Here is a 13,181-nt window from a genome sequence, read left to right as displayed (position 1 = left end):
TCTCAAAATACTGCAACGTCACCTAAAACGACAGATTTTGCGTTAGCCGTCGCAAACGAAAACGCTGAAATAAAATATAAAACATTCATTACCTTTGACGAGCTTCTTTCTTGGCACTCCTAGATGTCCCATAAATATCATTTAGGGTCTTTTTTCGATTAAATCGGTCCATATATAGCCTAGATATCGAGCTAAGAATACTGTGCGAGTAAAGAAAAAAATTAGCATTTCATAACGTAACGTCGTTTTTTAAAATTCAAAAGGTCGACGATAAACTTTCACAAAACACTTCAAAATACTTTTGTAATGCAACTTTAGGTATTAGTACACGTTAATAAGCAATAAAATTCCTCAGGAGGCGATGTGAAATGTTTAGCTTGTCCGTGGAGAAAAAGATGTCTTGAAATGGTCGACCAAAAATCTGGGCGGGGACAGTAGGGAAGGAGTTCCCTTGTTTGGGATAGACCAAGAATCAATTGCGAAACAAATGACATGACTCTAGACAACCTGTGGAAGCTGTAGCCAATGTAAACTCGGCTCTATTTAATTCGGTTCGCTTTGAACAATTGCCTGAAGGAAGGATATATTTTTCCATTTTCAGTGAACAGATTTTCATGCACTTTTCGATGAAACGCCCGTTCTGTAAATGCCACAGGCGTGATTTAAACAGTTTTGGAAACGTCTGAGTGTTTTCTATCCACACATACTAATCATATGCATATACTATATTCCTGGCATGAATAGCAGGGCGCTGAAATGTTGCACGATTTTTAACAAAAAGCTGCGAAAATTCGCAACATCCTTAAAAGGGTCACATTATCACAAAGCAACTGTTTTGATTATGCAGAGGTTGTTGATTCTGCTCTTTTTTAGAGATTCAGAGTGTTTAATAGTCAAATGAACTGGGTTGCAGGTATGTTTGCAGGGTACAGTGAACATCTGGCTTCGAGCTACAAAATGCAGGACTAAGTTATATAAAATAATTCAAATTGTAATAAAAAAACAACAATAGAAATAGCACTATACAGCGCATTTGGAATTAATTCAGACCCCTTTACTTATTCCACATTTTGTTACATTACAGCCTTGTTCTAAAATTGATTAAATACTTTTTTCCCTCATAAATCTATACATAATACCCCAAAATGACAAAGCGAAAACCAGATTTTGCAAATGTACAAATAAAAAATAAATAAATACTGTATTCAGACCTTGCTATGAGACTCAAAATTGAGCTCAGGTGCATCCTGTTTCCATTGCTCATCCGTGAGATGTTTCTACAACTTGATTGGAGTCCACCTGGAGTAAATTCAATTGATTGGACATTATTTGGAAAGGCACACCCCTGTCTATATAAGGTCCCACAGTTGACAGTGGATGTCAGAGCAATTACCAAGCCATGAGGTCGAAGGAATTGTCTGGTGAGCCAGGATTGTGTCGAGGCAAAGATCTAGGGAAGGGTGGTAAAAACATTCTGCCGCATTGAAGATCCCCAAGAACTTAGTGGCCTCCATCACTCTTAAATTGAAGAAGTTTGGAACCACCAAAACTCTTCCTAGAGCTGGCCACCCGGCCAAACTGAGCAATCGGGGCCTTGGTCAAGAACCCGATAATCACTATGACAGAGCTCCAGAGTTCCTGTGTGGAGATGGGAGAATCATCCAGAAGGACATCTCTGCAGCACTCCACCAATCAGGCCTTTATGGTAGAGTGGCCAGATGGAAACCAGTAAAAGGCACTAGTCAGGATCGAAGCAAAGATGAACGGAGCAAAGTACAGAGAGTTCCTTTATGAAAACCTGCTTCAGAGCTCTCAGGACCTCAGACTGGGGAGAAGGTTCACCTTCCAACAGGACAACGACCCTAAGCACACAGCCAAGACAACGTAGGAGTGGCTTCGGGACAAGTCTCTGAATGTCTTTGAGTGGCCCAGTCAAAGCCCGGACTTGAACCTGATCGGACATCTCTGGAGAGACCTGAAAATAGCTGTGCAGCGACTCTCCCCATCCAACCTGACGGAACTTGAGAGAATCTGTAGAGAAGAATAGGACAAACTCCCCAAATACAGGTGTGCCAAGCTTGTACCATCATACCCAAGACTCGAGGCTGTAATCGCTACCAAAGATGCTTCAACAAAGTACTGAGTTAAGGGTCTGAATACTTATGTGTATGTGATATTTCCGTTTTTATGTTTAATAGGTTTGCTTTGTCATTATGGGGTATTGTGGGTAAATAAGGCTGTAACGTAACAAAATGTGGAAAGGTCAAGGGGTCTGAATACTTTCAGAATGCACTGTGTACATAATAACAACTGTGGCAGTGATTAATAAATACATCTCCATTGGGGTAGAGGCAGAGTACAGATTGCTGAGGGGGTATGGTGGTTTGACCATAGGGGGAGCAGCAGCATGACTATTGAGGGAAATAAAAACAAGAAACCTTTTTGGGCAGGGGAAAGGGGGTGGCTTTTCAGCAGCCCAATGGTCTGGTCTGAGGTTAGAAACTTTTGGCAAGTCTTTCAGTTTTTGCCATGATGCTCCTGTACTGCCCACGTCTGAGTGTTTGAAGCGGGGAGAACAGGGCATGGCTTGGGTGGTTGGAGACCCTGATGATCTACTTTGCCTTCCGGTGACACCTGGTGTTGTAGGTGTACTCTAGGGCAGGCAGTGTGCACCCAATGGTGTCTTTGCTCTCTCACACTGGCATAACAATTTGCACACTAACAAGGGTCTAACAATGTCTTGATGTGTTTCTATGCTACTCTCTGTGCTCCAGGCAATTGAGCAGCTAGTGCGAACCAACAAGATCACTCGGCAGATCCATGAACCAAGCCAGTGCCCGACATCGTCATGGGGGCATCTTCATCCAGTAAGTAACATTTGCAATCTAACTCATAATTTCTTTGAACCAAGGTCAACTCAACCTCTAAGCAAGGAGACTGAATTTGATTGATTGTTGAGTATCTGTTCCTGGTATTCATCATTTTCCTCGTCACCTCCTCCAAGGCCACCATCCTGCTGTGCTACTTCCACTTGTGTGCAGATGTGGAGGAAGCCATACATACAGTACATGGATCTGGTTATCACAATAATGGCATACTGTGATCTTTCTCTTTGTATGTAAGCAATGTGTAATATATTTTTAATGGATTTCCAGTTTGTGTGAAGTCTTCATGTCAACACTAAATCTATTTTAGTTTTATGAAAACATTCTAAATTATGCAAATGTTTCTTTCTAATATCATTCAATTTATCTCTGCTCATCAATCCAAGCACCTAGACCTCACCGCAGTGTCCAAAAATTGTATTGCGCCGAACCTAAAAAGTGTGTTGTGTTTTGTATAGGACTCACTGTTGTTGGTACTCCTTCCTGAACAGTCTCTTCATGGTAGTCTACCTGTTTGTCTACGAAGTGCACTACTTCTTCTCCAAGCTGCAGATCATCAGCGTGGCCGTCGGCCACTACCATCCTCTACTTCACCATGATCATGGTGCTCATATTCCTCCTTTTCCCAGGGGAGTCAAGGACAATGCCACACAACACAAGTCTAGACTCTGTAACAGATTTTTCCAGAGGAGCTCAAACAAACACGCTATTTCCTGATTTCAACTTTACCAACAGTGCTGGAGCTTTTGGCAGACTTTTGGCAGACTTTTGGCAGACTTTGGACGATTCATCAGTTGTTTCCAGCCACCCCTCTCAATAGGACTTTTGTCCACCTAAATGGAAATTGGTGGTGCTGTAATAGCGAGCCGAGCCAGTTGAATATATTAATTATTTTTGTGTTTTTATAAAAATAATTTCTGGTACGCTCCTAGCTGAGCGGCATGAGGCCTGTGTGGTGTCGCACTGTTAAAATCATCCCAGTGAGGAGATGAAACACTTGCGTCTTGCAAAGCCACATGCTCTAAGTCCTCTCTGCTCCAGCTACGTGTTTTAATGGGCTGATATGGCTAATACTAATAAAGAGAACCATTGTAAATGTATTTTCTCCTTTTTAATGCTTTTTGCCTTTTTATGCCATTGCTTTTACCACTTCAATGCCTTAAAAGGCTCTGCATGGTAAATCTGACGTCTGAAGTGGCCGTACTACGATGAAGCTTCTGCAGACTTCAGGGCTTTCATACTTCTTACGTTTTTCAGAGGAGAGCTATTGTGAAGGAAGTTGTTGTTACGGCACTCGTTTGTGGAATGACCGGACCAAGGTGCAGCGTGGTAGACGTACATCGTTCTTTTTATTGATGACACCAAAAGCAAAATAACAACGACAAAAACGAACGCAGAAAGTTCTGTAAGGCAAAATAAACTATACAGAAAACAAGATCCCACAAAAACCAAGAGGAAAATGACAACCTATATATGATCCCCAATCAGAGTCAACGATAGACAACTGCCTCTGATTGGGAACCATACTCACCCAAAAAACACTCCACTTTTTTCTCCCTGTCTCTACCCAGCTCACTCCAACCTCAGCTCATCTGGTTTCCTACAACCCACCGAGCTTAGTCTGGCCTGCACTCCTCTCTCCCTGTGTTGCAATAAATATATTGGTTCATTCATCCCTGTTTCCTGGTCTGAAGGCACATACAGTGGGGCAAAAAAAGTATTTAGTCAGCCACCAATTGTGCAAGTTCTCCCACTTAAAAATATGAGAGAGGCCTGTAAATTTTCATCATAGGTACACTTCAACTATGACAGACAAAATGAGGGGGGGGGGGGATCCAGAAAATCACATTTTTAATTAATTTATTTGCAAATTATGGTGGAAAATAAGTATTTGGTCAATAACAAAAGTTTATCTCAATACTTTGTTATATACCCTTTGTTGTCAACAACAGAGGTCAAACGTTTTCTGTAAGTGTTCACAAGGTTTTCACACACATTTGCTGGTATTTTGGCCCATTCCTCCATGCAGATCTCCTCTAGAGCAGTGATGTTTTGGGGCTGTTGCTGGGCAACACGGACTTTCAACTCCCTCCAAATATTTTCTATGGGGTTGAGATCTGGAGACTGGCTAGGCCACTCCAGGACCTTGAAATGCTTCTCACGAAGCCACTCCTTTGTTGCCCGGGCGGTGTGTTTTGGATCATTGTCATGCTGAAAGACCCAGCCACGTTTCATCTTCAATGCCCTCGCTGATGGAAGGAGGTTTTCACTCAAAATCTCACAATACATGGCCCCATTCATTCTTTCCTTTACCCGGATCAGTGGTCCTGGTCCCTTTGCAGAAAAACAGCCCCAAAGCATGATGTTTCCACCCCCATGCTTCACAGTAGGTATGGTGTTCTTTGGATGCAACTCAGCATTTGTCCTCCAAACATGACGAGTTGAGTTTTTACCAAAAAGTTATATTTTGGTTTCATCTGACCATATTAATTTCCCAATCTTCTTCTGGATCATCCAAATGCTCTCTAGCAAACTTCAGACGGGCCTGGACATGTACTGGCTTAAGCAGGGGGACACGTCTGGCACTGCAGGATTTGATTCTCTGGCGGCGTAGTGTGTTACTGATGGTAGGCTTTGTTACTTTGGTCCCAACTCTCTGCAGGTCATTCATTAGGTCCCCCCGTGTGGTTCTGAGATTTTTGCTCACCGTTCTTGTGATCATTTTGACCCCACAGGATGAGATCTTGCGTGGAGCCCCAGATCGAGGGAGATTATCAGTGGTCTTGTATGTCTTCCATTTCCTAATAATTGCTCCCACAGTTGATTTCTTCAAACCAAGCTGCTTACCTATTGCAGATTCAGTCTTCCCAGCCTGGTGCAGGTCTACAATTTTGTTTCTGGTGTCCTTCGACAGCTCTGAAAATTACAGGCCTCTCTCATCTTTTTAAGTGGGAGAACTTGCACAATTGGTGGCTGACTAAATACTTTTTTTGCCCCACTGTATATCCAAAATGTCCATTTATAAAGCACGTTTGAGACTGAAAAAAAACTGCTTACAAAAATGCAACGTCACTACGAAATATTTCAAAAGTTCCCTATAAACTTTGCCAAAATATTTCAAACTACTTTTGTAATACAACATTAGGTATTTTTAAAGTTAATAATCGATCAAATTGTAGACGGGGCAATCTGTATTCAATACAGGAAAGAAAACAAACCAGCGCTGCTTTTCACATCTTGCGCAACTCACAAAAGTGTCCCCAGTTCCGAGTTGGCCTACTTCTTCATTGCACAAAGGAATAACCTCAACCAAATTGAACAGTTAGTCCTCGGGGGTTTGCCTGCTACATAAGTTCTGTTATACTCACAGACATGATTCAAACAGTTTTAGAAACTTCAGAGTGTTTTCTATCCAAATATATGAATAATATGCATATCTTATATTCGTGGCATGAGTAGCAGGAAGTTGAAATTGGGCACGCTATTTATCCAAAAGTAACAATTCTGCCCCCTAGCTTCAAGAGGTTAAATAAAGGTTAAATCAAATCAAATAGAAATATCAGGAACAAATTCAGACTAAATACACTAGAGGCAGTATTGGGTTAAGGTGTACTTCCTGCACTCTAAAGGACTTCCAACATCATCATTCAAAATATACACCCTTTTAGGAAGTGTGTTTTTATCATAAGAAAAAGTACAGCATTAAAAGCCTTGGAACTAACCGGCTAATTTACTAGTGGCTTGGATCTGACCTGACACCCTGTATTCAAGTGTATGGTGTAAAACAACCAATGGCAGGCATGTTAGGAGATGTATATAATCTAGCCTAATTGGGGTCTTTTCGGAGTACATGAATCTACCTCTGTGCCACATTTATTGTGTTTATCTAAAAAAAAAGACAACTGTAACTTTAAGGTTATATTACCAACAGTGGCCATTGTGTAAAATGCCATGGCCCTCAGGGACCTAATCTGTGGTATTTTCAGGGTTCATAAATCTAGCTCTGTGCTGAATTTGAAGCCTTTCTCTTCAAATAGTCCTTCTGAATTGTAACAATAATCAGTGGCCATTTTGAAATATATGAATTTAAGGTTAATGTTAGCCATAAGGTTAGCAGTGTGGTTAAGGCAACGGTTCATTTTTAAATCACATTTTAAGAAAATAATTGTATAAATAGGTGAGGTTTATGACTGTGGCTGTGGTAACTAGTGATGACCGGAGAGAACGTAGTTAATTCTCCCGCCACCAGCGCTTGAAGTAAAGTCCACCAGTGCACAAATGCTGTGTTACACAAGTTAACAAACTCCCATTTCAACAGACATTTTGGAAAATGTGTTTTGTCTGACTGCAAAACTTAAGTAACATGTTATGTAATTCAGGTTATGTCCTATCACAAATACATTTATCTGTCAATTTCTTTTTTTCAGTTATATAGCTAACGTTAACTAGCTATCTAAGTCAGCTAGCTACCTCAAATCAACATCTTGCCTGCTAACGTTAGCTCGAGTGATAGCTAACAAACTATTTTCTTCTGTTGTGGTAGCTAGCTATGTTAGCTAAATATTGTTAGCCTCGCTAGCTTATTGGAGCTTACTGTTAACATTGATGTTTTACATGTGTCACGGAATATAGCTAGCTAAATGTAAAGTTTTTGTCGACGTCTGGTTAGCTAACGTTAACATCGTTAGCTAGCTAGTTAGCTATGTCAGTGCCTGTAGAAAGCTAGCTAAGTCTGACATTTGACTGGTGTCGGTCACTTTCACGTTGCTTCCATTCAGCCTCAAGAGCATTAGTGAGGTCGGGCACTGACATTTGGCGATTAGGCCTGGCTTGCAGTCGACGTTCCAATTCATCCCAAATGTGTTCAGTGGGGTTGAGGTCAGGGCTCTGTGCAAGCCAGTGAAGTTCTTCCACACCGATCTCAACAAAACATTCTGTATGGATCTTGCTTTGTGCACAGGAAACAGGTAAGGGGCTTCCCACAAAGTTGGAATCACAGAATTGTCTAGAATGTCATTGAATGCTGTAGCATTAAGATTTCCCTTCACTGGAACTAAGGGGCCGAGGCTGAACCATGAAAAACAGCCCCAGACCTCATCCACCAAACATTAGAGTTGGCACTATGCATTCGGGCAGGTAGCGTTCTCCTGGCATCCGCCAAACCCAGATTCGTCCGTCGGACTGCCAGATGGTGAAGTGGGATTCATCACTCCAGAGAATGCGTTTCCACTGCTCCAGAGTCCAATGGCGGCAAACTAAACACCACACCAGCCGACGCTTGGCATTGCACATGGTGGTCTTAGGCTTGTGTGCAGTGCTTGGCCATGGAAACCCATTTCATGAAGCTCCCGACAAACAGTTATTTTGCTGACGTTACTTCCACCGAGGACAGGCAATGTTGCAACCGAGGACAGGCAATGTTTACGCGCTATAGGCTTCAGTACTCGTCCCTTTCTCTGAGCTTGTGTGGCCTACCACTTTGCGGCTGAGCCATTGTTGAGCCTAGACGTTTACACTTCACAATAACAGCACTTACATTTGACTGGGGCAGCTCTATCAGGGCATAAATTTGACAAACTGACTTGTTGGAAAGGTGGCATCCTATGACAGTGCCACTTTGAAAGTCACTGAGCTCTTAGTAAGGTAATTCTACTGCCAATGTTTGTTTATGGAGATTGCATGGCTGTGTGATCAACTTTGTACACCTTTTAGCAGTGGGTGTAGATGAAATAGCCTGAAAACTCATTTGAAGGGGTGTCCACATACTTTTGCATATATAGTGTACTTTTTGCCATAAAGAGAGTCAGATTTGTCCCCTAAAGGAGACAGCCATCCAGAGGGCAACGTGGATACATGAAAACGGGTCCAAGACCATGGAGGAGATCTCAATCACAGTTGCCGGATACTCCAGGCATGGTGGCTCAACAAACGTCTAAGCACCTCAGCAACAGGGTTAAAATCAAATTAATTTCCATACATGATTTAAAGTATACTCATCAGGGTTTGGGTCAGTTCCATTTCAGTTCCAGTCAATTCAGAAATGACACCTAATTCTATATTGTCCTCATTGAATTTAAGCATTAAAGAGAATTTGAATTTTAGTGTGCTCGAACCGTGATACTCATACTTGTCAGTAGGCAGAATTCAATGTGTGATTTCATTATTCTTGTGCCAGTTTCATGGATGTGCAAAGTTATATGCATTACAGCTTAGATTTTGCAATTGAACGTGCTACCTTTCAATGTACCCTTCTAATTGAAATGATAAATAAATGAATAGACCTGTTCTCCAGATTGCTCCAAATTTTGATTTACTCAACTTTGGATTTCAACAAAGCTGACAGAAAATAGTTTTCACTGAGAAGAGACTGCGTCAGGGCCGCAAGGATATTCATGCCGAGGACCTGCTGTCAGAGCTGGATGCAGACGTGATTACTGCAGGTACAAAGTGGCAGAGACTCAACACCATACATATTAACATCCTGCACAAAGCGATATACTTATATGAGTGGAAGTATATAGCATGTTCTGAACAATAGGAAAGGTTTGTAATGGCGTGTACAATGTACTACTACTTTTGGGAAACAATTATTGGCTTAAGATCCTTTTTTTTTATTTAGATTTTTTTAGGGGGTGCTGTAGCACCCCTGCTTCCTGCTGCAATGGGTGAGTCAGAGAAAGTGGAAAGCTTTTCTAGGACTATAATTTCCTCCTCACACTGTACAATATATGTGTCTCCACACACGTAAGCCTAGGCTATTGTTGGATTCAAGACGAGGTCGTTTTTATTGATCTCGGATTCTCAGTTTGTCAGTGTCAATGTAGACTGCCATTTCAATCATTTGTGCGGTTTAAAAAAATATTCTGCTAAAGTCTCCAGTCATATAAAATGATGTAGAATTGTTTGAAATGGGTTTATAAAAGGCCAGATTCTTCCTGGACCCAAGTACAATTTTGTTCTCCCATTTATGCAACTTCTGGAAGCACCTCTACTCCAATGCTCTATGCCACCAAGCAAATGCGATGATATGCATGCACTGCTTTATTTTATTTGTATTTTTATCCGTTTCGGTACCTCAGAGTCCCCCAGGTCACCCCCCTCTCGCGCTCTCTTTTTGTCCTGGCACCTCCCGGTTTACAGTTTAAGCATTGGAGTGCAGGCATAAATACCTTCCGTTTTGTGTGACGCTTTAAGAACAGAGTCTGCGCAATGAGAGCCCGAGAATAGCGGTTGGTATGCGTTGAAATTCAACCAGAGAAATTTAGGTAATCATTCTTCCTGGGAATAAAGCACGGACACAGGACATAAGACTGGAACTCAAACGCGGACTGAGGGGGGAATTTGGGGACAGTCATGGCGGGGCTTGGAGTGAAGAGGAGGAAAGCGGGGCTCCCTGGTTTTTGCTGGAAAACCTGCTACTTTCATATTTTATTCTGGGTTGTCTCGGTCTGTGGTGAAGAGAAGACGTTCATCGTTGAGGTAGGTCAGATGCACGAACAGGGATGCAATTGATTTATTCTATACAGCATCCTTACCGAAACGGACTGGGCAAAATCGCACAGCACTGTATTGCGCTTCTTTATAGCGCAGGTGGAAATACAATAAAATCGTGCGTTTGAATGTTTTTCTGTGTATCGTTTATGAATAGCTTATCCGAACTGTTAACAGTTATATAACAATTAAATTATCAAAATAAATAAACCACATAAACAAGATGTCAGGCAGCTCTACCATTTTATTTATTGAGATTTTAGTGGCATTGGCCTATGTATCACCTCACCTCAAAACATCTATAGACTGACCTAGATCTACATGTTCAACTCCTCTACACATATTTACTTGAATGCATGTTGGAGAAAACATTGAACGCTGTTGTCCGTCGAATTGATTGTTTATGAACACAGCTGCCTTCACGATCATTAAGTTTAATTTCGCAATGAGAATTGTTTAACCTTTCTAGTCGCATATTCATCCACTAGTGGTAGCCTAGTATATGGGTTGCAATGACAAATGACATACAAAGAGACTGATTGTATGTTTTGCACTGTTTAATTTAATGTCACCTAGCAAACATATGGTATCCCATATTTGGAGCTGATTTAAACATGACTAGTATTAAAATCAAGGTTACGTGGGTCAATGCTAAACACAACAGTCAACATTTATTAATGATATGCACAATGAGTTGAAGCACAAGCTACAAAAACATTAGACCTTTCATAGGGTTCCCAGTTATCTAAAACACTGTTATTATCATAAGGTATTTTGTCAATAACAGCATATCACCAATGTGCAAATAAAATAGGTCCTTCCACACAGAAAAAAAACTTGTGCTTTGTTTTCATTTGGACAGAACAAAGAATCCAGAATTGTTACATGATTCCAAATATAGCTTCCTCCATAATTTATTGCAATAGCAGGGAGTAGAGAGGGCACTGGTGGCATATAGAGTTGTATATGAGTTTGTGCTGTGTTTTGAATAAGCTGTTTGCAGTGAAAGCCTTTCCAATTGCTTGTAATGTAACAATTTCAGGATGATACGTACACACAAAGATAGTTCTTTATAGGTGTTTGACAAAGCATGGCTGGTGAGTGTGGACAGTATGATGAGTACAACAAATTTTAAAAAATGGGGCCATGAAAAAACAAAGAGTAACTGAACAGATGGACTTTTGATTATTTATGTCAGTCCTGCTGCCTTTAAATCAATTTAATTCATCCTCACTGACATTATTTTTATTATGTATGAATGAATAGACCATTTCTATAGTCAGAGTCCATCATTTAGCATAATCCTCACCCGATCCTTTCCTGTGACATCACGTGCGTACCTGAGTGAAGTTCATGGCTGAACTTTAGCCTGGTGGTTAATTCTGTTTTTCCTTTGTTAGGCATGACAACAATAAAGGAGTTGACTAAAGCAGAAGCACATCTGGCTACCAGGCTAGATAAAGTTGCTGTTATAGCCTAGTGAATTTAGCAGACTGGTAAACATGTAGGACCCTTTTAAAACCAACATTAAGCCCTCTCATTAGGCTCCCTTCGAAGGCTATAGAAATGTCCCGATTGATTATAGAATTCATGACCATCGGCCAGACTATACGTAATTATGATTGCAAATAAACAATTTAGAGATATGTTGTCAATCACCACCTACATTAGACTCTCTAGTATGCTTCCTCTCTCTCTCTGACACCCCCCCACACACACATCATTATTTATATTGTATGCTCAGAGTATGCATGTATTCTTAATCATATTTATATAGTTCAGTGTTTATCTTTGAGGATACTGTACTGCTAACAGTAAGCCTATTTGTTCAGCTGTATGCCTAGATGACACCGCCATCTCGTTCCAAGTAAGGATAATTGATTGGCCAGTGTTTGCTTAGTTATAAATTGGCATTGGCTCTTTGATGAGAGATGACTTGACACTGTCAAGATTCAGAGGGGGCTTATACTGACATTAACTTGAAACCTGCCACCTGACCAAATCAAATCAAGAGGGAGACAAAACAACCGAGGGAAAGGATAGGACTTGGATGGTTACTAAAGTTCAGCAAGCTAAATTCACATCACTCACATTCACACTGAATTCACGCAATCTTGTACAGCTCCAGTCATGCAGATATTTTGGTTCTCCCTGGTACTGTACTTGCAGTAATTGATCAGTGAATGTCACTGATGCCCTGAGTGCACACATCAAATAAAAGACAAGAATAAAGTTGACCTGGGAGTTATGTAACCTGCATTAAGGGCATAGCGCTTGACTCAATCATGTCAGTCATGTGATGTAATATCCACTGATGATGACAGAAGCTTTTGTGCTTGCAATATCATTTTAACACTTTCTGGTCAGTAGAATGATGTGGTACTGTAGCTTGGTAGCTGCTCTGGATTGGATCTAATACGTTGACTTCTTGAATGCATGTCAGGCAGTTTGGAAATCAGCCAGTTAGGTTATGATATAGCAAGGGTTTCATGGTAGTTTGGTAAGATTAGACTGAAAACTGGGTTGTTGGGAATCCAGTGATACGGCAATGAGTTGTGTAATATTTAAACACTTGGCCTATATAGCCACAGTACAGTAACTGTAAGATGTTAATTTCCCGCTGTCTATTTGAGGACGGATGTGCCCACCAACCAAACTGGAAATCTCAAGAGCTGAATACTTTAAAATACATTTTAGCTAGATACAGTTTTTCCCCCTATATTAATACAGTCTAAAACTGCAGTATGTTACTAGTCTTTGTCTTTAAAGTAGTCTCTACCTCTGTTTTTTAGAGGGCCATGTTAG

At 41.0% G+C, this 13,181-nt stretch overlaps 1 protein-coding gene across 2 annotated transcripts in view; it reads left to right on the top strand.

The window, feature by feature from the left end:
- Positions 1-10,118: 10,118 nt before the first annotated feature.
- The window catches only part of mmp24 (matrix metallopeptidase 24), a 65,822-nt gene continuing 62,759 nt past the window's right edge, over positions 10,119-13,181 (top strand). For both annotated transcript variants that reach the window (XM_029682706.2, XM_029682705.2), the window contains exon 1: positions 10,119-10,364. In XM_029682706.2, the coding sequence (XP_029538566.1) occupies positions 10,239-10,364 (126 nt within the window). In that variant the 5' untranslated portion in view covers positions 10,119-10,238. The remainder of the gene's footprint in view (positions 10,365-13,181) is intronic.

Source organism: Oncorhynchus nerka, linkage group LG15, assembly GCF_034236695.1.
Source record: "Oncorhynchus nerka isolate Pitt River linkage group LG15, Oner_Uvic_2.0, whole genome shotgun sequence".
In the NCBI taxonomy this organism is placed as follows: Eukaryota; Metazoa; Chordata; class Actinopteri; order Salmoniformes; family Salmonidae; genus Oncorhynchus; species Oncorhynchus nerka.
The sequence above is the reverse complement of the archived record's forward strand: the minus strand, read 5'-3'. Positions and strand labels throughout refer to the sequence as shown.